Genomic DNA, 24052 nt, shown 5'->3' on the forward strand with positions numbered 1-24052 from the left:
TGTAGTACACATCCACCAGTATGTTTCTAATCCATCTAGTTCACTGCTTTGAATTTAGTAAGTTTGAATTTCATTCGTCAGAATATGATGCTCATTCCCCCAGTCTGATGGAACACTGAATGTCTTCACTGCCTTCTGTAAAGATGTATTTTGGGAAAAGACACAAATTCACAAAGAATCTGGTTGTGTACAGGGCTTTTTCAGAGTAAGTTAATGGAATTGTAGTCCCCCAAAGAGCACAAATTCTCTATGCTTTATTGATGAAACTTTTAGTGCAGTGTATAAAGAAAAACAAATATTCTATCATTTTCTCAATCATAAAACCAGGAATACATTATTCTGGAAGCAAATTTCAAGAAGATGACACTAAAAACTTCACCAATTATAAATTTTATTCAGATGATATGTGACAAGTTTTACTTGATTGATATTTTCTCCTGATTGAACACACTCTTATTTTACCCTGTCTGTCAGGTAATAAATATTGAGATATTATGAATGTGATTAAAACAGTTGATGGAAGGTTATTTGTCAAGGCTTTCTACTGCTTCTTGAAAATGAATTGTGCCTCTGAAATAAGGTGGTGCATTTGAGAAGGGAAAATTACTTACATTTTTTAAATCTAGCAAAAATGATCAGGGAGGGCAAATTGCAGAGGGATTAAATTTGTTGTTGCACTTTCCAAATTAAGAAATATTATCAAAACTAGAATGGAGTCTTGTTTTCTGTATTTTGACAATCTATGTTTTTAATACATAGTGCTAAAAAAAAAATTCTACAGAATGTGATTTTAATGTATGTTTACAAAAAAGTTGAAATGTAAAATACTTTCCTATAGTATATTCTTCTTTTTCTTTACTTACTAGAAACAGTTAATTGTACTTGCACATATTTATAAACCCAAAAGCATCTTTCCCCTTCCCTTCTAAATAATGTTCATAATTCCGTTCCCCTTGTTTCCAACTCTGTATCACTTAAGTAAACAGTCAAGTTCATGAATATGTATTTTTTAAGTAGATTATTATTTTCATTTGAAGACGTGAAATGCTTTCATTGAAGCCACCCTTTATTTTGAACATGAAGCTGTGTTACTGGTAAGGACTAACCACCATATTAGTCAGTATGTACCAAGGGAAATTAATTGACTAATGAAAAGTCAGTATGGATAAGTCGCAGAAGTTACAGAACCTGTCCTCAGAGTCTGAAGTTCTGTTTAGCAAGTATTTTCATTATTTCATCCAGCATGTTAAAAAATTGATTTCCTGCAATATTAATGTTTTGATGCTTCGAATTAACTGGAGTGCATAAATCACTGTATGTTTCAGCGTAGAAAAATTCAGAAGCAAACCTTTTTGCATTCATAGCCTTTTGTGTTCACAGTGAGGGCTTTAGCAGCTAAACTTGAAGTCAAGCACTAGTGCTTTAGAATCCATTGCTAATACACAATTGTGAATTTCCCAGTTTGAAATCTTTATTCCTATGACAGGAGCCATGTATGCCCTAGAACCAAGTGTAAAATGCTGAATAACCTTCAAATGTATTTGTGCATGTAAATATTAAGCACCAACTGTATTAAGATTAAATGTCACGTATTTTTCTATATCATCAGTTGAATAAGCTTTCAAAATCCTCTTCTAAATAGAAACTATGGAGATGAAATTGTCTTTATATTTTACTATACTGTTTTTTTTATTACCTTTTAACTGTGGCATGCGCAATTGTATTCAAGAAGTACAATTTAACATCCATACAAAGAAATGTTGAGAGTCATGAGTTTATGGCAGTTATTCCTGTGTTTCTCGTATAGTTTTCAGATGTGAATATTCTGTTTTGGATATTCTAGACATTCATAGAAGCATCTTAAAATTATAATCTAGTAGCAAGTCCAAAGACACATTAAATACATATTAAAATGTAAATTGTGTAAGAGTAAATCATTTTGCTTCTAATTTCTATTGTTGTTTATAGCATTTACTAATCAAGTTATAGAAATATTTTCTTTTCATAAAATAAGTTTATGGTTGCCAAGAGTCTGTATCTCGACTCTGCCACTTCTGATTTGGTAAGAACTACTCATTTCAAACACAAGCACATTGTTCATCTGAAACATGTTTTTGCACCCATGTTAACTGTCTTTTAATTTACCTAGCTATATTATATTGACGTGTAGTCACTTTATGGGTTAAAATGTATAGCTAAAAAAGTCTTCTCATTTTAACACATTACAATTTGGAATACTATAAACACATTCTTGTCACCGTAGGCATCAGCACAAATTTAATAAAAAAATTATTCTTTCAATATGATTATATTAAACTTTACAATGTGATGAGTATATGCAACTTTAGAATATCTTATGTTTTATCTATGTAATCTGAAAAAACAGACATTGAAACTTCAAAAAAAATGAGGTGCTATTTAGTACTAAATCTTTCAAATGCAATATTAGATCTAAACAGTTAAATATCCCATCACAGTATGAAGATAGTCATCTGTTCAAGCATATGGAATCTTTTGGCTTCTGGACTAAGTAGTTAATATAATGCCCAGTGTCCAGACATGGACACAACTGTTATGGAAGCAGAAGGGAAGAGGCTCATGTATTGAGCCCATTTGGACAGTGATAAGTAAAGATTAGAAGACAGTCTTTAATGCAAGACAAAGTAGTCATCTGCTTTAAGCAAGTAACTCTGTTGGAAAATGAAGAGAGTATTGTTTGGGAACAACACTAGATTTTTCATTTAAGTAGAAGTTCTTGAAAAAAAGCCCCTGTACATGTTGTATTAACTAGGGTTTTTATCTGTTGTATTTCAGTACAAAGAATAATGAGTGTTAATTTTATAGTTAAAATGTTGCTTAAGTATTTTCTATCCTAAGTGTTTTTCAGATCACTTAGTATTGAATTTCTGTGCAGCATTTGCTTAGTAATACTTTTATATGAACTTTCAGTGTTGTGCAAAAACCCTGAAATTTCAGAATCTAATCTTACATCTTTTTTGTTTAGACCAGCTCTATTAATTACAATATAATCATAATAAAAAGGAATACTGCATCTTTAATGATGTTTTTGTGCCTGTGTAGCTAAGCTTTAATGCCAGGGGAAAAAAAAAAAAAAAAAAAAGATTAAATTAGCCTTGTAACCTCTTTCTCTTCCAGACTGATGATGGAAAATAAAAGCTCTTAGCCACAGAATGTAACACTTAGAATTAATATTTAATTAGACCAGCAAATTGTACACCGTGGCTGAAAGCTTCCAAAGAGTTGTTAGTGCCACAATTGACCTACAAGTTTAATAATAACTCACTTCTAGGAGCAAGTGCCAGTTCAGCATAGTGGAGCCACTGTAAGAAAGTCCTGTGAGATTAAAATCAGCAAACCAAATGGCAGGCGAGGATTCCTGGGATGGAGCCTTCTGGAAGGCTGGGAGCTGGAGTAGCTTTTCAGCCAGGATTCAGATGAGAACAGTGGGCAAAAAAAGCTGATCCCTCCTGTTCTGGGAGCTTCTGGTTGTAGGCCAAAATCCTAGAACAGATTTTTTCTAAATGTTCTTACTGCAGCTATTAATTCATTTCACAAATCAAATAATGAATGACTTATCCTCATGTTGTAATTAAGCTTTAATACAAAAAATAATCTCCAAATTCCTTGGTCATGAATTTTACTCATGGAAGAAGAGAGCTCTTTTGGTATGATATGTAATTTTGTATGTTTGTGTTGCATAATGTTTCATTTTTATATTATCTGATTTCTACATAAAAAGGTTCTTGTTATCTCATCTGATTTGATGAGCAGTTTATCATAATGTTATGAAATATATAAATTAAATTAAAAAATGGTACAGACTGTAAAATATAATATTTTGAAAGTTGAACAGTTTAACATTACTTTTCATTTTGTGAACAATTAAATTGTAGAACCAATAACTCTGCCTTTAGATACCCACCTGAGCCTTAATCTTGTGACAAATTATTGTACTGAAATAGGGCACCATAAGTTCAAAATTGTGCAAACACAGAGCAACAGACTGAGGAAGGAACATTCTGCATTATTTATTGGCTAGATCCTAAATAATTAAAGAAATGCCTACTCATTAGTTAAAAATTAAAGCAGGTGAGGGCCTTGCCAGCAGAGGGAGCAGTCATGTCTTTCCTTAGGTTCCCATCATTTCCAGCCTACCCATCATTTCCACCCTACCTCTTCTTATTGCCCAGCCAGTATCCCATCTGGACCTAGCTTTGCCAGACTGCTCCTGATGACAGCCTATAATTTCATACTGAATAAAGGATTATTTTTTTTAATGATTTTATTTTTGAGAACCTTGCACTTGATAAACAAATGTCAGATAGATGTTCCTGTTGATGTTTGTGTACTATTAATTGAAATAATAGTGGAGGACTCTTTCAGTCACCTGTATGTAAAAGGCAATTGACTGTTTAAGGAGTTTAAGTTGCAGCAGTAGTTAGCCTGAATTGGAAAGCAAACTGCAGTGCATTTTTCAGGCAAAAAGACAACAGAAGGCACTCTTAAACCTTTTTTATTTTTAATCATGAATAATTCCTAATAATTCCTAGTATAATCTTAGGATTTTAGCTAAGCCAGTTAGTCTCAAATACGTTAATTTCAACGATTTTGTTGTTGCTCTCAGGATTTGATAATGTGACTCTCCTTCTTTCTATCTACTTTTACATCGGTATCTCCTACACTATGACCAACTTGTAGCATTGAATATTTTAAGTGTTTAATATTACAAAAAAAAAAAAATCTGTTCAAATAGTTGTTTAATCTCTGAAATATTAAAGACAAATATTAACGCACAGTTTTTCATTCATGTGCTTTTGTACTAATGAGACAAACTTATTATCATAGAATCATTTGAGTTGGAGGGACCTTTAAAAGTCATCTAGTCCAACTCCCCTGCAATGAACAGGAGTACCTACAGCTCAATCAGGTGCTCAGAGCCCTGTCCAGCCTCACCTAGAATGTCTCTAAGGATGGGGCTTCCATCACCTCTCTGGACAACTTGTTCCAGTGCCACACCACTTTTATTGTAAAAAACTTCTTCCTTACATCTAGTCTAAGTCTCCCCTCTTTTAGTTTGAAACCATTTCCCCTTGTCCTGTCAGAACACACACTGCTAAAGAGGACCAGGTAGTGTTCTGGGGAGTTGCTGGGCTAATTTCAGCCCAAATCATGTACTGATTTCTGTCCAATTCCTCATCCTTTGCTGGAGGAAAAAGCAGGAGGACTCAGACAAGCTTATTTCCTTTAGCAACTATGGTAGGATCCAAGCAAGAGCCTTGTCTGCCAGAGCAGTTCCTAGTCACTTGCATTCTGTACTTTCAGTTCATGAGTCTGAGGAAGTAGGACTTAGAAAAGAACAGAGATTCAGCTCAGAAAGCATCACCCGTGACACCCGATACATCTGTCACCTTTTGCTGCCAGGTAATAGCTAGTTTTTCAGCACCCAGAGCTTTCTGGGATTTGGACTTGTGTGTCATCATATTTTCATGGCACCCCAAAGCCATAGTCGCTGCCTTCTAAACCAAGCCTCAAATGAATGATAATAGGCAGGACTTCAGCAAATGATAGAGTTTACTTCCCAGCACTCTGTTGACTGGCTTGTGACTCTGGACAACTCATGACATCTTTGTGCTTGGTGCATTACTTGTAAATGAGGAATGCAGCGTTTGCTGATTTTTTGTAAAGCACTTGGAGATCAACAGATGGAAATTTTTATTTAAACTATGCAGTCTTTGTTCTCACTTTCATTTTGTGGATCTCAACAGCAACTGTTACTGATTTGCTCATTTCATGTATATCAAGTCATCACTCATTTGGCTGCTGGCCCTTGACGACATTGTAAAGAACCTCTCAGGTCTTCAGTGGCAAAACAAACATTTTATTTTATGTATCAAGGCGTTCTGGCAATTAAGTCTTTTTTATCTAATATAATAGACGAGTCCAGGTCATCTATCCTCAGTAAAGGTTCAAAGATATTCTTATGGTGTGTGATATTTAGTTTTTATTTCATGTCTGATCATTTTTCTTAAATATTTAAATCCAGAATGTTTAAACGAGATAGTATGTCATCCACATACATCTGATATAATTGGTAATAATCATTGCAGAGTTCCCATACCGGTGACGGTGTTTCAGGTGTAAGAGAAGTTAACCATGGCTCAAATTAAAATTTTGAGTTTTGAAGGTAAAAAAAAAAAGCTAGTTCTAACTTGTTTCACAGTTGGAAGACTCTGAGTTTTTGCAGAGTATCAATGCATACATTAAAAAAACCAAAACCTGGAATTAATACATCATGTAACATATTGGCCACCAGATTCTTTGTCACTTCCTTCCCTTTTTTGTAAGTATGTTGCATCTAATCACCTGCTTGTATCTTTGCTACATTTCCTTTCTTTGCTGCTGTAACTTGTATAAAATTATTCAAAGATACTATTCATTGGGTGAAATTTTCTAATTTAACATAGTACATATCAATAAATCAGCCAAAATCAGTACTTCTCTGATTTCATCCATATGAACAGATATTTATGTGTGTTCTATTACAATCAGTAAAATTCCTCAAAGGTGGAAGATGCAGAGTATTTAAAATGTGGACATATCCTCTTTGAAGGTGTTGGAGGTCTGTAAAAAATCCTTTAGATATATTTCAAGCAAACTGAGTGTGTCTTCCATCAAAGACATCACACTTAGATTCAGTTTTCATGTGATATCAATAAAGTTTTCTACGTACCAAAATTTCTTAATGTAACTACTGTTGTTACTATTGTCTTGTATTCGGTGGCCTGAGCAAACATCAATTTTATGTATAACCTAAATTCAAAGTTCTGTTCGTGTGTGAAAGCACTGAAAAAAAGTGCTAATCAACTTGGAGTTAGAGTAAGTACAGAATTTTTTACTTTTCAATTTTGTTAATTACCAGTATAACAGTTTTGGCAGAGCATTTATTAATCATTTATTTTCAGGATTGGTGAATAATGAAAAAGCACACAAAATGTATCTCTATGAAACTAGTGCAGTGGCCTAATACCCCAATTTATTTATTTATTTATTTATTTATTTATTACCAAGATAAAAGGTATGGATAATTCTGTGATTTTAGCCGTAGTAATTATTAACAAATGGTTAAATATTTAAGCCATCTCTCTTAATAATTTATCTTTTCAATTCAAAATCCTTTGGAGATTAAGTAGTAATGGCAAGTGGTAAATATTTGTGTGTTATGAAGTCATTACCACTTTATTGTATGGTAATGTCTCAGAAAATATTAAGAATGATTACACCTATTGAATATCCAGCCAGTATTTCATTGTAGTCCAATGTGGTCTTGTATATTATAGCACTAAGCTACTTCAGTGTCGTGAGTGAGCGTAACAGAGACAAAAAGGGGACAGACAGTTTTTGAGTCTGTTTTGAGAACTTGAATGCCAAAATTTGATTTATGTTCACAGGGATGAAATCACTTTACATAAACTTGCTTATTTGATCTTTATTCTTGAGACCCTTCAAACAAAGCATCAAGACTACTGGACTCTCAAATTTTAGGATTCAGTGTATTAACTTATAAGCAAATGTTTTTAAATAAAAACTGAGTATATTAGTTAATTGGAATTAGTTTACGTGAGTGTAAGGGTACAGGAGTCAAATATAGCCCTCGCTATGAAAATATAAGTCAAAAATATCTCTTTGAAAACAGTCTTCATACACCTACTTTTCAATTTGATTTATAAATCAATCTTAGAAGTCTATTAACATACTGATGAGTATATAAATGCTGATATATGAAATCCATGTGGCTTGAGAGTTTTAACAGGTGCTAGTTGGATTTCATTATAGATCTGTAACGTTTTTTATATTCCTTTTAAATTTGGAGATTTTTTGTATTTTTAATGTAGGAAAGTGAAACCTGATCTGGGAAAATTTTCAATTATTTTAATTTGTTTACTGAGAATTCAAATACTCCTTTTACATAAATTTTATGAGGTTTTTAATTTCTTTGCAATCCAACAAAATAAAAATGGGAGGACATATTTCTGTGTTTTAGACAATTTTTGCCAGGAATTGAGAGGAGAACTAGAAAATAGAGCAAAGCAGAAAAAGCAAACAGATTTTTTTTCTCTAATGTGGAATTCAGATGAACCAAAGTTGATTTGATAAATAATAGTTATGATAAAATTGTCCTTCATTAAGAACTCAATCCAGTAAAAATATATAGTATTAATTTCAGTGTGTAACTTTGAGTATTCAGTCTCTGTGTCTGTTTGCATTGGTAAATACCATGCTTTATACTCAGATGTGGAAGATGGTACACTGCTTTATTTGCAAATAAGTGTTTCTAAACATGCACAGATAATTACTCAAAGCTCTGTAGATTCTGCAAATAAATTAGTAGGATAAAACAATCTTTTTCCATAATTGCCTTTCCCTAAAAGCTGGTTAAACATGTATGTACAGTTGCCATTTACATATCTAAGTAGCTAAATGGATTTTCTTCCAACAGTGTTTTGAAAGTGCACTGCATTTGAGCTCAGATATTACAAGTTTGAGCTAAAAAAAAAAATTCCTGTCTAAAACAGTGAACACTAAGATATAGAATGAATGCCCAGCCCAGTCTGCACAACAGGGTTGCTACCATATTGTTAGAATAATTGTATTTTGGCTGAACTAACTAATTTAGAAAAACTGCAGTACGTCTAGCAAGACTACAAACTTTCCAGGACTGAGTTGGTTGGTTTTCTTTAATTTATTTATTTCTTAATGTAATTTACAACAATACCTCTTCTAGCTGCCAACAAACTCTTTCCTTGAATCCCCCCATTCCTGGCTTCCCTCCTAACCATGTCCTGGCTCATCTCCAGAGCTGCCAAGTTTATGCCAGAAGCAGGAGGTAGATTTGTATGGGGCTGGAGGAAGATCTGGAGCTCTGTTAAATTTTCAAGCCCAGATGGGGCAACATGATTTGTGTGTTTATGTCAGTATGCCATACATCACAACTATTTGTGTGCTGACGTCAGCTTTGATTGGACATTAATGTGCTGAACACTGCAAACTAGAAAATACACGATAGATACAGATCTATGACAACAATGCCACATAAGCAAATGTCTATTTGTTGTGGCAATTCATTGTGGAAAATATTTCCCAAGATACACTGCATTAAGCCCAGAGAATATTTTGACACACTTTAAAAACAACAACAAAATCAACATAGGCGAACGGATTACAATTAAAGAAAGCATACTATTCAGAAGAAGAGCTGAAACCAACGTGCTGAAGTATGTATCATTAGGTAAATATTGAATTGCTTTAATATTTCCAGATCTAGGACTAAATAGGAAAGATGCTATTCTTAGGATTTACAGGACTTGTAATCATGAGGATGCCTTGCTGATGGTTGAGCATCTTTCTGCCTACAGTTTTTGTAACCCTTGTTGGTTAAAACCAGCAAGCAAAATGACTGATGAACAGCAAACTTTTTTCCAAATGGTCTAATTTCTTTTTTCCTATACTAAGAATTCAGGATAGCTTCCAGAAATCAGTATTTACCTGTTAGCCTATATTACAGTGTAATGTTTCTTACAGAAATAACACCCAGCAATCTGCTGAAGAATTGGCAAAATAAGGTAATTTCAAGTTTGTGGATTTACAGAGGTCACTGGCTACTTCAGATTTATAGTGTCCTTAAGTGACTGACCCTATAAAATAATGTGACTAAGAGTTTCCATTAAAATACGGTATGCTGTCTCTCTCTTCCTAGAAGAGGAACTAATTTGCAAGTCATCTTTAATATTTCAGTGGTGGATATAATTAGGGCACGCAATAATGAAGTGTAAGGCTTGATCTGGAAACAACATTCTTTTACCTCGGTCCACTTGCATCATTGCTCAGAGAGGAAATTCTGTAGTATTATTTTATTTTGTCTTTATCCAGCATTAGACTTTGCAGGTAAAACTGAAGTTCTCTGATTCCGTGGGGATAGACCATTTTGGCCTGAGCACAAGTAGCAGCTTTGTAAAGAGACCAGTCCAGAGGATTTAATGCCATCTGGCCCATAAGGTGGGGAAGGGAGGGGGTATGGAGGTACCAGGGGACTGGCGGCTTTGGGCCTTGTACCCTGAGCAGATTGGTCTGCGCAGGGCAGGCCATGGTTACAGTGTTCACCTCTTTGGCAGGAGTAGGAAATGGTCACCTTCCACATCTGCCTCATAGGCTTCTCCGTGGCTCTGTTGTTGAAAGCAATTGATGCAGTGCTCACTATTTTAATAAACGAGCGTGTCAGCATAATGCACAGATTTTAAAGACATATCTGGCATCTTCCATTTCTCTATGGTACCAATTACTGTGTAATTTTTAATTTAAAATTAAAAAAAAAATGTTTAAATTCTCATTTTGTACTAACTCTCACTCACACAGTTTGCCAGCAATAGCTCAGAATGTACAAAAGTATTTAAGATTAATAAAAAATACAAAATTCTAACGTGGAGCTACAGAGCTAGTTCTTTCTAGTTGGCATGGGTGCATTTTGAGGTGATTGCACTTGATACCCCTGGAGGTGTGATGGGCACAGCAACCACAGCCATCAAGAAGAAGATTGTGCCAGCTGCCCTGGCAGTTTTGAGATAACTGTTTCTTTACTGCTTTGCTTTTTAGCAGAGATTTGTCTCTTTTTTCCTTTTGTTTATTAAATCGTGACATCATTGAAGCATTCATAAATCTCAAATATGTTGAGAAGTGGTAATGCAACTTGAAGTTTAGAGTCATACGTTATATTGAGAGAAAAATTTAGAATAAGAAGCCCTGGAGAAAATGCTTTTTTTCTTTTTTTAAACATTTTAATTGATGCTGTTTGACTAATGACCAGAGTGAGTAATGGTGTGTTGTGGTCGCTCAAAACATTAGAGGTGATATGCCTAAGTGTTTTAAGAGACAAGGCTTTCAGAACACAAAAGCTTGGCATCTAACTCATGGTACAAGTCCATGTGAGATGCTTCACTGCCAGATAGCTTGTAAATATCTCCAATGTGAACTAATGCTTACCTTAGAAAGATTATCTTAGAAAGTAAATATGAATGTAGTGCTGTTGGCTCTTGTTTTCTTTCTTCTTCTTTCATGTTTTCTTCAAGTTAAATATATTTTTCTTTAGGCACAAATTTCCATCTATTTTAAGCAAATAAAATAGCCCTCAATCTAATTTCTAGGCATTGATGACCTATTTTTTCCCACTGTTTGTCACTGAGAAGACCAAGGTTTACTCCATGAACATTAATTACTTTTTTCATCACATACGATGTGTATTTTGTTTCCATGTCTTACAGAATAAAGCAATTATGGAACGTGTAACAAACTTGTCAGATATGGTAGTTGGTCTTGAATCATTTATTGGCTCTGAGAGAGAAACCAATCCATTATACAAGGATTACCACGGTAAGTTCCATCTTTAGCAATGCGAAAAGTCTGCCCTGAGTGTTTCTAGGGCACTTAGTGGCTTTACCCTCCAATTGGGTATCTGCTCTAAAGTAGAATTTGATTTCATTTTAGAATATACCTCTTAAATGTTCCTCCTTACTAACCAGTCTTGAGTTAGGAAAATTTTCCGTAAAGTGCATTAAGGCTGCAAAGGAAACATGGCAACTCCTTGCATGTTGTCAAGCCGTATTACTGAGGCATGGTTCAATCAGATGTACATCTCAACAGGCAGGCTTTGGGGAATTCACATGCACAGGAGGCTTGGCAATCATCTGACCAGTGAGCTGAACTTGTCATGAAATCAATACTTCTGATCTGACAAGTTTTAAGTAGAGAACATGGAAAAACATATATTATATTAAAGGGAATAATCTGCTAAACGATGCGATATATAAACTTTATCTGAAAATAATGTGCTGTTTTGCAGCTTTCAGTTAGAGCAGCTATGCATTTACAGAAATGAATGTGGATGTATGTGGCATGTAAAATGTGAAGCTAATCATAGCAAAAAGGCATGTAGCCTTTCAAGTGATTTATCTTCAAAATGTGCAGTGGCGTTTAATCCTGTAATTTTTTTTTTTTTTTTTCCCAAAGATTCTGTAAGCCGTTTCAGCAGAACTATTTAAATTTTAGAAGATTAGATTAGAAGTTATGCATAGCCCAAGCAGTGAATAACAAACATTTTCAGCTAATCCAGAGCGGTGCTCGGAGCGTGCATAAATTACAGCTATTATTATTGTGATACTACAGTAGTTCCATGGAAACCTTCAGCTGAAAGTAAACTGCTTACCAAAGCCTGCTGTAAACATGTGAGAGTGTGGCAATGTTTTTCATAGCAGAATGTACAGAAAAAGCAGCAAGGATGGTGCTGAGACACCACTGTGTGTATGCAGGCTTTCAGTAATAAACAAGGGAAAAATATTTTGATGAAGAAAACAGTGCATATATCCCCATCTGAAAAAGGTGGATGAAAAAGAAATTCTAAAGAAAAGCTGGAATAATTTGCCTAATTATTTTCCCCATTGTATAATCGTGATGTGGCATTTGTTTATGCTAACATAATTCTGTCAATTTGATACCGCTTTTCTCAGCAGTGAGGAGATCTTTTAAGACAACGTGCTTTTTAACAGTTATTTCCTATTTTCCTGTAAAAGCCTACCAAAAAATCATTTTTGGTACTTCTTAATAAAATTATGTGCCGATGCACAGCTTTTGTGAGTTAGGCAGCCTTAACATTCTAATAATAGATACTTTTAGTGATTTTAAGCATGTGGGTTATTTTCGTGTCCGCTTATGTTTTAAGATGATTTATTTACTGCAGATGATGGGAGTTTTTGTCATTAGTCAGGAAAAGTTTGTTTAAATTATTATGTTATTTAATGGATTCTGCATTAGTAATTTTGTTAGGTGTCTGTAAATTCGGGGGGTTGAGGAGTCAGTAAAATAACAATGATATAAACTGGCCGGAATTAGATGTTAAAAATAACGCATAAAAACAACCCTTTGTTATGCTTGCTGTCCCTGCATGTAATGGTTATCCTCTGAACTCAAAACTGAAAGAAATATTTTTATCTACTATCGGATTGGAGGCAGGGGTAGAAGGCTTAAATATTCGGCAGCCAATTATTACAAAATATTTTTGTAATAACATTGAGGACTTTGCTTTTAGTACCTTATAAGCATTCAGCTTTTTACAGTATTTCAATTTTAGGAGCTTTCTTTCCCTGTTCTCCCTTTAAAAAAGAAATAAAACCCTGAAAGATACTTGCCTTCCTTTAAATAAGGGCTTTAATGTTTGGGGTTTTCTCTCTCATGGCTGCCGTTTTCAAGTGAGATGCCTTTTGTAAATGTTCAGTATTCCCATTTTGACACTGGCTTTATGAATAGCAAATATAGGCCACTAATCGAGAAGCCCTGTAGAATTTTCCTGGTTTTCAGATGTAGAAAATCACCCTTAGGTTGTTCAGAAACTATATTAGGCTGCACAAAAACCATCCAGCGTCCTTGTCAGAAAACATCAGCTTGAGCTGCGAGTGACAGAATGCAGAGCTTGCAGTGTACCTAGCGCTGGTGAAAACATCTGAGCGGCCAGCTCAGCCTCTTGTGCATGGAAAATGGATTTCTGTGCAGATGGCAGAGGGGTTAAAATTCATGCATAGGGTGCCCGAAATTGGTGTTTTCCAGAAACTTTTCCTCAGCCTTTTTGAGGGCGCAGGGCACAGCACCGCTCATTAGAGCCTCAGTGGTTATCAGTAACCCATAAGCCTTGTTTTGCTGGCTGCTTACTGGTGCATTTAATAAAATAAAGATCACTCAGTGGTGCCGTGGGCAGCATGCAAGGTGATAGCCATATTTGCTTACTGTAAATACAAGAGAAAATCACACACAAACCGGCTGTAGTTTTGACAAGTATTAAGATCCCTCTTTACATCTGTACTTCTGTACCAAAGTGCAATTAGTTTTCCTCTCACAAGGATTTCTGTTTATCTTATTCTGCTTGATTACTTGAGTATAATCGCACCGTTTGCTTCATTGCTCCTGGTAGTAAGCTCCAGTTTAAAAAGGGGAGGATGAGTGTGTGTAAATATACAGGATTCTGCTGTAAGACTCTCTAATTTATGCATCTGGATGACAGCGTTTTCTTATTTTTTTCTCCTCCTTTACTTTTTCTTTCCACAAGGTTTGCTTCATGTGCATCAGATTCCTCGGCTTAATAGCTTGATCTGTGATGTGTCAGACACGAAGGACCTTGCTTTTAGATTAAAAAGGAAGCAGTTCACCGTTGAGGTAAGAGAAGCGGTTTTGTTTCACTATTTCGAACCCAAAAGGTGGAGCTAATCCCGTCTCTTATGTTTCGTTTTGTGAAATGCATGAAATATGCATCGGATGTTGTAAATTCATTTCGTTCCGTTTTTGCTTTTCCGAACAGTTTTATAAAGCACTGTAGTGTGCCTTCTAATTAAAGATGTCTCGTTTGCCACACTAAATCGGTCCGTTATAAATAGTTTATTTTGGTTTAAAATGTACATAGAAAGTAGGCCACAACCTTCAATAACAAAGCATGACATGTTTCTAAGGATGTCAGGAGCATATTTAATTAAATGTTAATGACTTGCTCTTACTTCTGTTAGTGGGTGGGAAAGTAGCTACATGTTATTACCCCGGTAGAGGGATTTTAATGTATAATGCTGCCTAAAATTGTGTGTGGTATGAGGGATAAGTGTCCTTATCAGTATTCAGAAACCATTTTCTTTGCATTACTGAAATCACCTTTCGCTCTTTTATGTCATTTTAAACACAGTATCATTTACACTAATGTCCTTAAGTAAATTTCCTACTAAATTTAAACTTTTTTCCGTGACCTTTATGCAGACAGTCCTGATAGAAGGCAGTAATACAAAAGATGTATTTCATTTTAATCTTGCTAAAGAGCAAATGAACACAGCGCTATTAAGCAATTAGAGCTGATGTATTTATTAACCAAGTAATGCTTAGAGATGGGAGATGGCTTTTGGGGTGATGTGATAGTCATCGGTACAGTCTGGGCAAATTTTTTTTAACAAAGACATAAAACAGCCAAGCATCCCTGACAAACCATTTTGTTTAATCTCTTTTCAAATGAAAAGCTCTTAAGCAGGCCACTTGTCTTAACTGCTTGAAACCATAAAAAGAGAGAATTGCCACCAATAAATTAGCATATTTTTTACTCCATCACCAAATGATGGTCAATGTGGCTTGGCACTGCTTTGGTGTTTGGGACTTCACCCTTAAGTGACCACTTTGGCCCTTATTTGACCCTCTGCCCTTTTCAGCTGGCCACTTGATAAGGTAACTTGAGGGTTCCCTCTCTTCACTGCTCCCTCCCCTTCACAATTGCAAGTAGCCCTAACCTATAAATCATTGAAAGGGCCCTATCAAGTGACAAATTAAGGTGCCCTCCTCCTAATTAATGGTCATCAATGTCTTTAATTATCTAATCCTATTGAGAGTAGTTAATAGTTAATCAGGCAGCCACTTCTTCAAGCAGGTCATCTCTGCATGCGTGCCAGAAGTTTCCCAAGTAGAGGTATCCTCTTCAAAAGCCACTTAGAGGCAAATACATGAAGGAAGGCTTTTTTCCCCAAAGACGTTCATTTGCAATGTTTCTCATTTTCCAGAGAATGCTGTTAATGCAACCAGGTGTTGTGAGGTATTAAGCCGTTTTAACAACTGCTTTAGAGCAGTACATTACAAGCAGAAACTTTAATAGTCCGCAACTGCTTTTAAAATACAAATGTTTTTACTGCTTTTAGAAGCGCAAAGAAGCACACAATGTCATTAGGCAGCACGGGAAAATCACAGTTAGTAGAGCTATAAATTAGGATATTTTGATTCTTTCCACTTTGAATCCTGTCTAAGAATGTATCTTTCCTGTGTGTGATTCTAATTCATAATGTAATTTGAAAGGGGGAAAGTGTGGAGGGGAACTAAACAGAAGGCTCCGTAAAAGGAATGTAATTAGCCATGGGACAGAGCTGCTGGGAACGGCTGCAGTGGAACTCTCAGAACAACCTGTTGCCCCAGACGTGTACATGACCCACTTGAGTAATTTCTCTCTTCATTGCTCAGCTGCAGCCCTTTTCAGTTTTGGTTAGAGATATGCTTTCTAGAAGTTAAACTGATGCAAACTGGTCCTTTTTGAACTCGTAAAGATCCTGCCCACATTTCATTACTCCAAAAGTTTTTCTTCCTTACATTAGGAGAGGCAGACTGCATTGAGGCTGAGCGGAGCAATGAGGTCCATAAGAAAATGGGAGCAAGGGAAAATTGAATTAAGAAGGGATGTGAATACAGTCTTCTAAAACTGGGTCCTGTAGTTAGAATGTGATGAGTCAGCAGTCAGTTTTGTTCTGGTGGTAAAAGCATGAAGCGGCACAACAGTCTGTGTTACACGCACAAGGATGGTTTATATAAAGTGCATCCAAGTTTATGACTTCTTTTGCAGCTTAAATGCAAGTTTAAAATATGTTTTGAGTATACAGCAGTTTTTGGAAAGCAACTGCTTAGTTGTTTGGGCTATAATACTGACCTCTACTTCAGATGGCTCTTTAAGATGAAATTGCATAAGAAAAGTTTGAAATACGTGACTTCTGACTAATAGCAAAATTTTTCCAACAAGTTTTTGTCAATAGACCTTTCTTATTTTACGGTTTGTAATGAGGGCACAGGGCATGGATTTTCTCATGTCTGGATCACCAGTTTGGCCCTCAACAGTAACAAACTTTAAACGTCAGATCTATTTTATTAGACTTCATTTTTGTGGGAGGGACTCTACCCCATTACAGTCTGCAGAATCATTTAACTGTTTCAGTCTTTTTTCTTGCATCTTCATCACAGTGAGATTGATTGAAGTGTATTGTAAAGGGTGGGGATTTTTTCACCTTATGGATGGCAATGCTTTTTGGTGGATAGTTATGAGCACTCATTTTCCATTTCCAAATTATGAGGTAGACCTTTTCCAGGTGCACTTAAATCCTTATGGCAAAAGGTGCAGTAGCTGCACCCAGTTTTCCCAAATCTTCGTGTTAGTTAATAGCTATATATTAGTATATGCAATATTATCAGCGACCAATCTTATGTGCATACCTCTTTAAAGGACACAATTTTGAAGTTAGCCTGTCTAATCCTATTTCTTCCCACTTTGGAATCTTAATTAGAAGGAGATAAAAACCATCATTTGACTAAATTATTGTCTTGAATCTGTAGCAAAAGGTATAATCCGCAATTGGGCCAATTAGTGTACCCCATAGTTAGCTATGCTGAGGCAGGAAACTTGATTAGATCTGACACCAGCCTAGTTCCCACTGTTGTTTTGCCAGGTATGATGGTCAGACTTCAAAGGGCTTGAGGCATCAGCAGGGCAAGGTTTGGAGGCCAGCTTAGGTCCGGTCGTTAATCTCTCTGCTAAAACCACAGCAGCCCTCGCACAAAACAAGCTTACACGACACAATCATGCGGTATTAAAGTTTGGGTTGAGTCATGCCAATTTGCCTTTGATTTTCTGATGATTGACTAAAAGATGGCTACATGACTAGACACATACTGAAAGTTTACTGATTAGGTAAGTTCCCCAAATATTTGAAATATTTTTTGATTTCTCAGTCAAATGATATGACAACCCATTCATCTTGATGAAACTTTTCAGCAGAATTGTTCCTGAAGTTCTTTTTGCTTTTTTTGTTGCTCAGAGTGTAACTTTTATCAACACTGGCTACGTTTTGTAGAAACATTATTGTCACCATTTCATTTGATAGAACTTTTTTCATTGTTATGCCAAAGCCTCCTGCATCAAAACCAAAGGAATCTGTCTCTGATTTTTTCACTCCTAGATGTTTGTCTTTGTTATTTAGGTACAATTGCTCACAAAAAGGGAATTTCCTCTTAATTATTTTCCACCTAAACGTTGAGTTAAAGTGCTGTTCCACGGCTGTGATTACATAAGTGTTCCTTTCTTTTGCCTTCTGATTCGTTGAAATATTGCAGTAACAGTGACATGTTTCCATTCTGAGAAAAGCCTAAGGCTGCTTTAGTATTATTCCAAATGATTGAAATTGCCATCTTGCTGACTTTCCCTTGGGCAGCTTAAGGCCTGTTTACTTTTGTATTTGTTTCACATGTTCCCTCTGAGTTTGGCTGGCAGGACATCATTACCTGGTTTGACAAGACAGTTGGAGAAGATTCATATTTGATTAACTCCCTTTCTTACTGTCTGGTCAACATAAACCTCCAGAATTTTGTGTTTAAAGTTAAAACTGTCCATAAATTCTGATAAATGTAAGCAAAAATGTTTTTTTGGAAATTCCTGAGTTTTGCTTTACTGCTGAATTTTTCAGACTTCAGATAATAGTCAATTGTTAATAGTAGAGAAAATGAGCTTTTCTCTTATAAGCTGCATATCATTTGTCTAACAATTATTAAAACTGCTATGAAATTTTCATTTTTTTTTATTTTGAAGAATTCACAAGAGCCACATGGCAAAAATAAGTAAGGTTCAAGAGCATAATGTATGAGTTCAGGAGATTCTTTTGAGAGAGATGTCTCCTAAGAGGAAAGGAAGAAAGTCAGCAGTAAAGGGCTCCTGTGGCAGCCAAGCTGTGGTTTCTCAGTGGTAGGCAGATACAACATGGCACTGTGGAGCACTCTGACTGCAGTGCATTTTGCCTAGAGTTAGTTGTCACAGTAAAAGGATATGTCTTTGGAAGGAAACATCAGCACAGAAAACAGCAACAGAATCTTTATGTAATTAAAAATAATTGCATGATTCCAAAGGCACTGTAATAATGTTCTTTCTTCATCTATCATTAAAAGCGCTGTAAGAAAATCAGTGAGTGAGATTTAGTTGTAACTCCAGATAGTCGTGCTCATGTTATGTGTCCAGCAGGGCATTTGGAAGAAGGCTTAAAACTCTTTTCCTTTAAGGTGGTAGATTTGGCAAGTAAAATCAGGAAAGGTGTTCTGTGTATCTTCCATTTTTTATTTCACACAGACTCTACTGTGGAAAACTTCCTGTTAGAGAATTAGAAGTGCAGTTAGCCACTACTATACGCTCTTTACCAAAGAAGATTGATAAGCCAAGTCAGAAATGCTATCTGCAGTGCTTCAGTGTGGTATTGGCATAGCATGAGCTTGGTTCTGATTTTCTGATGCGCTGAATAGCAAACTGCACTGCCTGTAACATTTTACAATTATTCATTAAACACATCAAGGGCAAGTGTGGATGTAGTGGTTTGGGATTATTAGTGAGCTGTTTGTCCTGGAGGAGCAAATCAGCCCTGTCACCAGTACATACATCAGAATATTTTTAATATACGCACACATCCCATACCAGCAAGCAGAATTAAGTGTCCACTACAATCCTATTGGCATCACTTTTTTAGGCTTCTTCCAAGAAGCTTTTACTTGAAGCAGCCTTTGTTAGTGGCTCTCCCTAATCCTGGTCATCTTTCACTGACTCCTACAAAGTTGTTTAATGTTGAATTTGATAAATGCATTTGAATTTATGAACTATTTTAGGCAATATTTTAATGAAAAGGGTGTGAGCTTGAGAACTGTCAGAAAGCAAAACATTGGTTTATTAGAAACTTAAGATGATGGTTATGTAGCAGTTATGTAGTCAGTAAAATATGGAAATTAATTCATGTTCGCTGGGATAAAGTTCACACAATGTAACACCGAAGCTAATATATACTACATGATGTATGCTGTGATATTGGGATCTCCATAAAAACAACTCTTTGTATTTTAGAGTCACGCACTGATGACATTACGAGTCTTGACCTCATGTTAGGGCCTTGTAAGCTCAGAGTGGAACCTGCCTGTACCAGGCTTGGGACTGCCTGGCTGCCAGTGCCTGTGGCATGGATGAAACCTTGCAGGTAATTCCTGGTTAAGAGCAAGACAGGACTATTCTGAAGTGTTACAGAAAGTGAATTTCTTTAATTCTCTGTGTAATAAAACCCTTCAGGGCCTCTCGTCACCATATATTTGAAAACATGGGTACCTCTGGGGAGTACATGGAAAACTTCTCTTTTTCCTCAGCTTGCCTAGACCAGCAGTGTCATACCTGGCAAACCTCTAGTGGATGTTCCACTTCAGCTCAGGGACACACATTCGGGGAACTCTGTGTGTCAAATTAAACTTTCTAATAGAGAGGGATAAAGCATTTTAATAACATTCAAATTAAATTTATGCTAGTCAGACTATTTTTGTATTGTATTTTCCTGGCCATTTTTCCCATGATATTAATGAAGACATTACCTTAGGCTTATTCAAACAAAAGTCAAAATATAGCAAATACAATGCCATAGCATTTTCTTAAGCTAAAATTAGTAATACTTAAAGATCTAGAATTGATAATACTTAAAAAATACCTTCCCATAAAACTGATTCTGTCATAATTCCTAGCTCTAGTCTGCATTATTTCATCTAGTAGCCAGTTCAGGTTCTCTTTACCTGGTATGGTGTACTTCACTGAATTGTTTTGTCAGATGCTGTCAAGCCAACCTACCATTGTTAAAGAAAATCAAACTAAATCATTTTGGCATGAGCCTTCCAGGAATAAGGCGCAGAATATGAAGGGTTTGATGAAATCAAGGATTTGATTTCAATATTGTAAAAGACTGCCTGTCAAAAATGTATTACATTCTTTCAAACAATTTTGAATAAATAAACGTGTTTAAAATTGTGACAGTACAATTTAGATAAAGTTTTGGGAGATTATTTTTGAATTATAATAACTTCAGGTAAAACAGTACTTGGAGTGTTCCTACTTAAAGAGAAGAAAATCTCTGAATTCTAATGGTATGTAGAACTGAAATCAAGTAATATGTTCTATACAATATATGGAATTTCAGAACACTTATGGCTTGTGAATATGTGAAGAAGTTTAATTTGAAATCACCAGCTTTTTACTGTGTAATACTAAATAATGTAGATTTCTGCGTATGTTTTGAAGATGAATACAGGAAGGTACCATTAACTTTGAGGCTGCAGATGAAGATTTGTACTATCCTGACATTTATTTCATAAACTACATTTGTTTTATGGGTTGTTTGACATTATACAAGCGTAACATGAGGGTTTCATTCAATTTTTCAGAACTTTAACATTTAAATCATAATACATCTGCAGTTCCTTGCCAGTAGTCTAAGCTCATATATGTTTGCATTTAAATAATTATGTTGTTTAGAAATATTTATTCCATAATTGTGTTGTCGCAGTGGAAGAACATGCAACAAAGCCATTAATGCAATTAAAGGTCACTTGTACATATTGTAATGGACAGCTCATTCACAGTATCTGTGTTAAGGGTCAGCACTGCAGCATGAAATGGATTGGCCTTGTTCAATCTGTAAATAAATGGGTCAATTTATCTTGTATTTGCCAGACAACTGAAGTAGTTGACATATTCCCAGTTTCTTAGCACTAGAAAAAAGGTAGCTTGAAGAGATGTTTTGTGTTGGTTGCTAAAGATCAAAAATTCTTTTATTTACATGTGTTCTACTTTTACACTAAAATAGTGCTTTTTTAAGGTCTACTGATATGTTGGAAAGATACTGACCGTGAGTATTTAAGAAGCAAAAAGAGTTAAGCAGCACATAGTAGTTCTCAGCAGGAACTGCATACTACTTCCATTAAATTTTCTCTAAAATGCCACCAAATTTGAATAAAAATATGATATTTCATAATTGCATGGTACTCTTACTTTACAAACAATAATGAATTAAATCCTGATGCTACAGAGTAAAATATATCTCTGGATTCTATATATATATTTAAATGCAGGAAAATAAATATGAAAGTCACATTTTCCCAGTCAAAGACCTATGTCATACCTATGAAATGTATTGATGCAGGACTTCAGAACTGTCACTGAAAAAATGAGAATAAGGTAACTTCATGGATCAGCGTCAAAGAGTTGGGCAACCATCTGTGTCTTGTTTCAGGACTGTTGTATTTTTGATTATTTATCTTCCTATACAGAGAAAGGACTCTGTAAACTAGGAAACTGTAAGACAGCCTCATCTGAAACTTGGGAAGGGTTAAAATGTCATTTTGTGGGAAAACACTGCAACGAAGCAAGACATTAGCTGTGACTAGTAGCAAGCTTAATCAAACAAATTCTAACTGTTTTTAATTTCAAGTTTGAAAACTGTAGCTTAAGGGTTAGCATTTCCAGTCTTATGAAAAGCTTAACATTGATTTTCAGTGTTACCTCCTTAGAGTGAAAGTTTGGATTTGTCTGGCATAACCAAGTAACATAACAGTTCAACTCCCTTCCACAGTCCTTCCTCCTGAAGAAAGTGAACAGTAGTTATGTTGTGTAAAATAACTAAAACTTTGCATCAGTGTCCATAGATAAGTAAGTAAATAACTTAATCTTTGCTGTCAGCCCAAACCAGCCATAAGCTACTTTCAGAAAGCGACTGTGACTTTCATAAGTGACTTTCAGAAAGCAGCTAGTGATGCTCTATGAAAATAATTCATATTAAACGCCTCATTTCAGATATTAAAGGTTTGGGAAAACCATGTTTTGTAGCTGATAAAAAGAGTTCATGGGATCTTCTTTTGACTTGCTTTGAGCCTGTTATAGCGAAAGTTACTGAAGGATTTTAACTTGGAGATTCATAAAATTTGTATGATCTGTGTGTCACAAAGTATGTATGAGAAGATGGACTTGTATTTTCTACCTAATGAACTGCAGATCTTTGGGCACATCAATTTCCTGCACAAGAGAAATAAATTTCTGTTTGCATCTAAAAAATGCTTCCTATTCTTAAAATAACCTAATTGCTTAATATTTAAATCATTAAGGTCTTCAGTAATCCTTGCTAAGCATCTCTGCATTCACTTGTTCTGAAAAAGACTTGTGCAGGAATGCTTGAGGTAGGCAGCTTGAGCGTGATAGAATCTTGAGGGGCCTGCTAAGTCTCCATCAGATACCTGGAATATATGTGGGCTTTTGAGATAGGGCCTTAATTACAATTTCTTTTTTTTTTTTTAAGACGTGATATGCTTGAATAATAGCTGCACGAAGACTTGCCTTGCCATTGGCGCAGAGCTGTGATGGCCCAACAGGCTTAACCACAGCATCTGCGCTCCTGTGTTCTTAGTCAAGGCCTACCGTGTTCCTGCAGACTATGGTTTTTGGATGTGCATTCTTACTTGGTTTTATTTGTGAGCCAACAAACAATTAGATGAACAAGAGGAAAAATTAGGCAGGGTGCAGTAGCGGTCTGCACTTGCGATCAGCCCAAGTAAGGCCTCCTCCTGAAACCAGCCACAGCCTGTACCTGTCTTGACACAGTGTGCAAAGAATGTAATAAACACAGCATTTTATTTTCAGCTCCTTTATTACATGGTGTTTGTTATCTGTTGGTTGCATCTCTTCTCTGATTATTAGGGTTTTAGTAATGTGCTCCTTAATCGATAATCACTGCGGTCATAGACTCAGGTCTGCAATCTGAAGCCCCTCAGGTAGCAACATATGCCTCTTAACCAGTACTTCTCACCTTTTGGTATAAGACTATGTAATTCTGTGTGAATTGCAGTTTTCCCGTGCTGCCTCAAATGCCCTTTCAAAAACCTTTTGCTACCAGAGAGTAATGAGAGGAGCTATGTGAGTTATGGCTGCTGTAATGTAAGGAAGAATGGTGCTGCTTCTAGGATGAGTGTTATTAAGAGACACAAGCAAGTACTTAATGTGTAACTCTTGCTACTGTTTAAAATAAGGGATTAATAAGAAGAAAATCTAATATTTGTGTTTAGATCTGATCCTCAACAGTGCCATAGCCATGGGCTGTTTGTGTTCAGTCTACATCATCTAGATAAAAATAGCCTTCCTGTCATCTTATTGGCAGAGGTTTAGCTACTCCTTTAATTCTCTTTAAAAATAGATAGAGAGAAAGACAGCATAAATATTGAATATGTGCAGATATACCAGTAAGTAACTAGCAGGAGATTCCTGATGCTTTGAGCAGCTTTCTGGCTAAATGGAATTCAGGTTTTGCTCAAGTGAAGAGGCATTTTG

The 24052-nt window shown here is 35.7% G+C and overlaps 1 protein-coding gene across 5 annotated transcripts in view; it reads left to right on the top strand.

The window, feature by feature from the left end:
* Nucleotides 1-24052, top strand: part of ELP4 (elongator acetyltransferase complex subunit 4) — a 132277-nt gene that overhangs the window by 48678 nt on the left and 59547 nt on the right. For 4 of the 5 annotated variants that reach the window (XM_040701149.2, XM_426160.8, XM_025151417.3 and 1 more), the window contains exons 8-9: nucleotides 11334-11442; nucleotides 14165-14271. In XM_040701149.2, coding sequence (XP_040557083.1) covers nucleotides 11334-11442; nucleotides 14165-14271 — 216 coding nt within the window. Of the gene's footprint in view, nucleotides 1-11333; nucleotides 11443-14164; nucleotides 14272-19768; nucleotides 19826-24052 lie in introns of those variants that run through there. The other variant, XM_040701150.2, reaches the window with a different exon arrangement.

This window comes from Gallus gallus, chromosome 5, assembly GCF_016699485.2.
Source record: "Gallus gallus isolate bGalGal1 chromosome 5, bGalGal1.mat.broiler.GRCg7b, whole genome shotgun sequence".
NCBI lineage: Eukaryota > Metazoa > Chordata > Aves > Galliformes > Phasianidae > Gallus > Gallus gallus.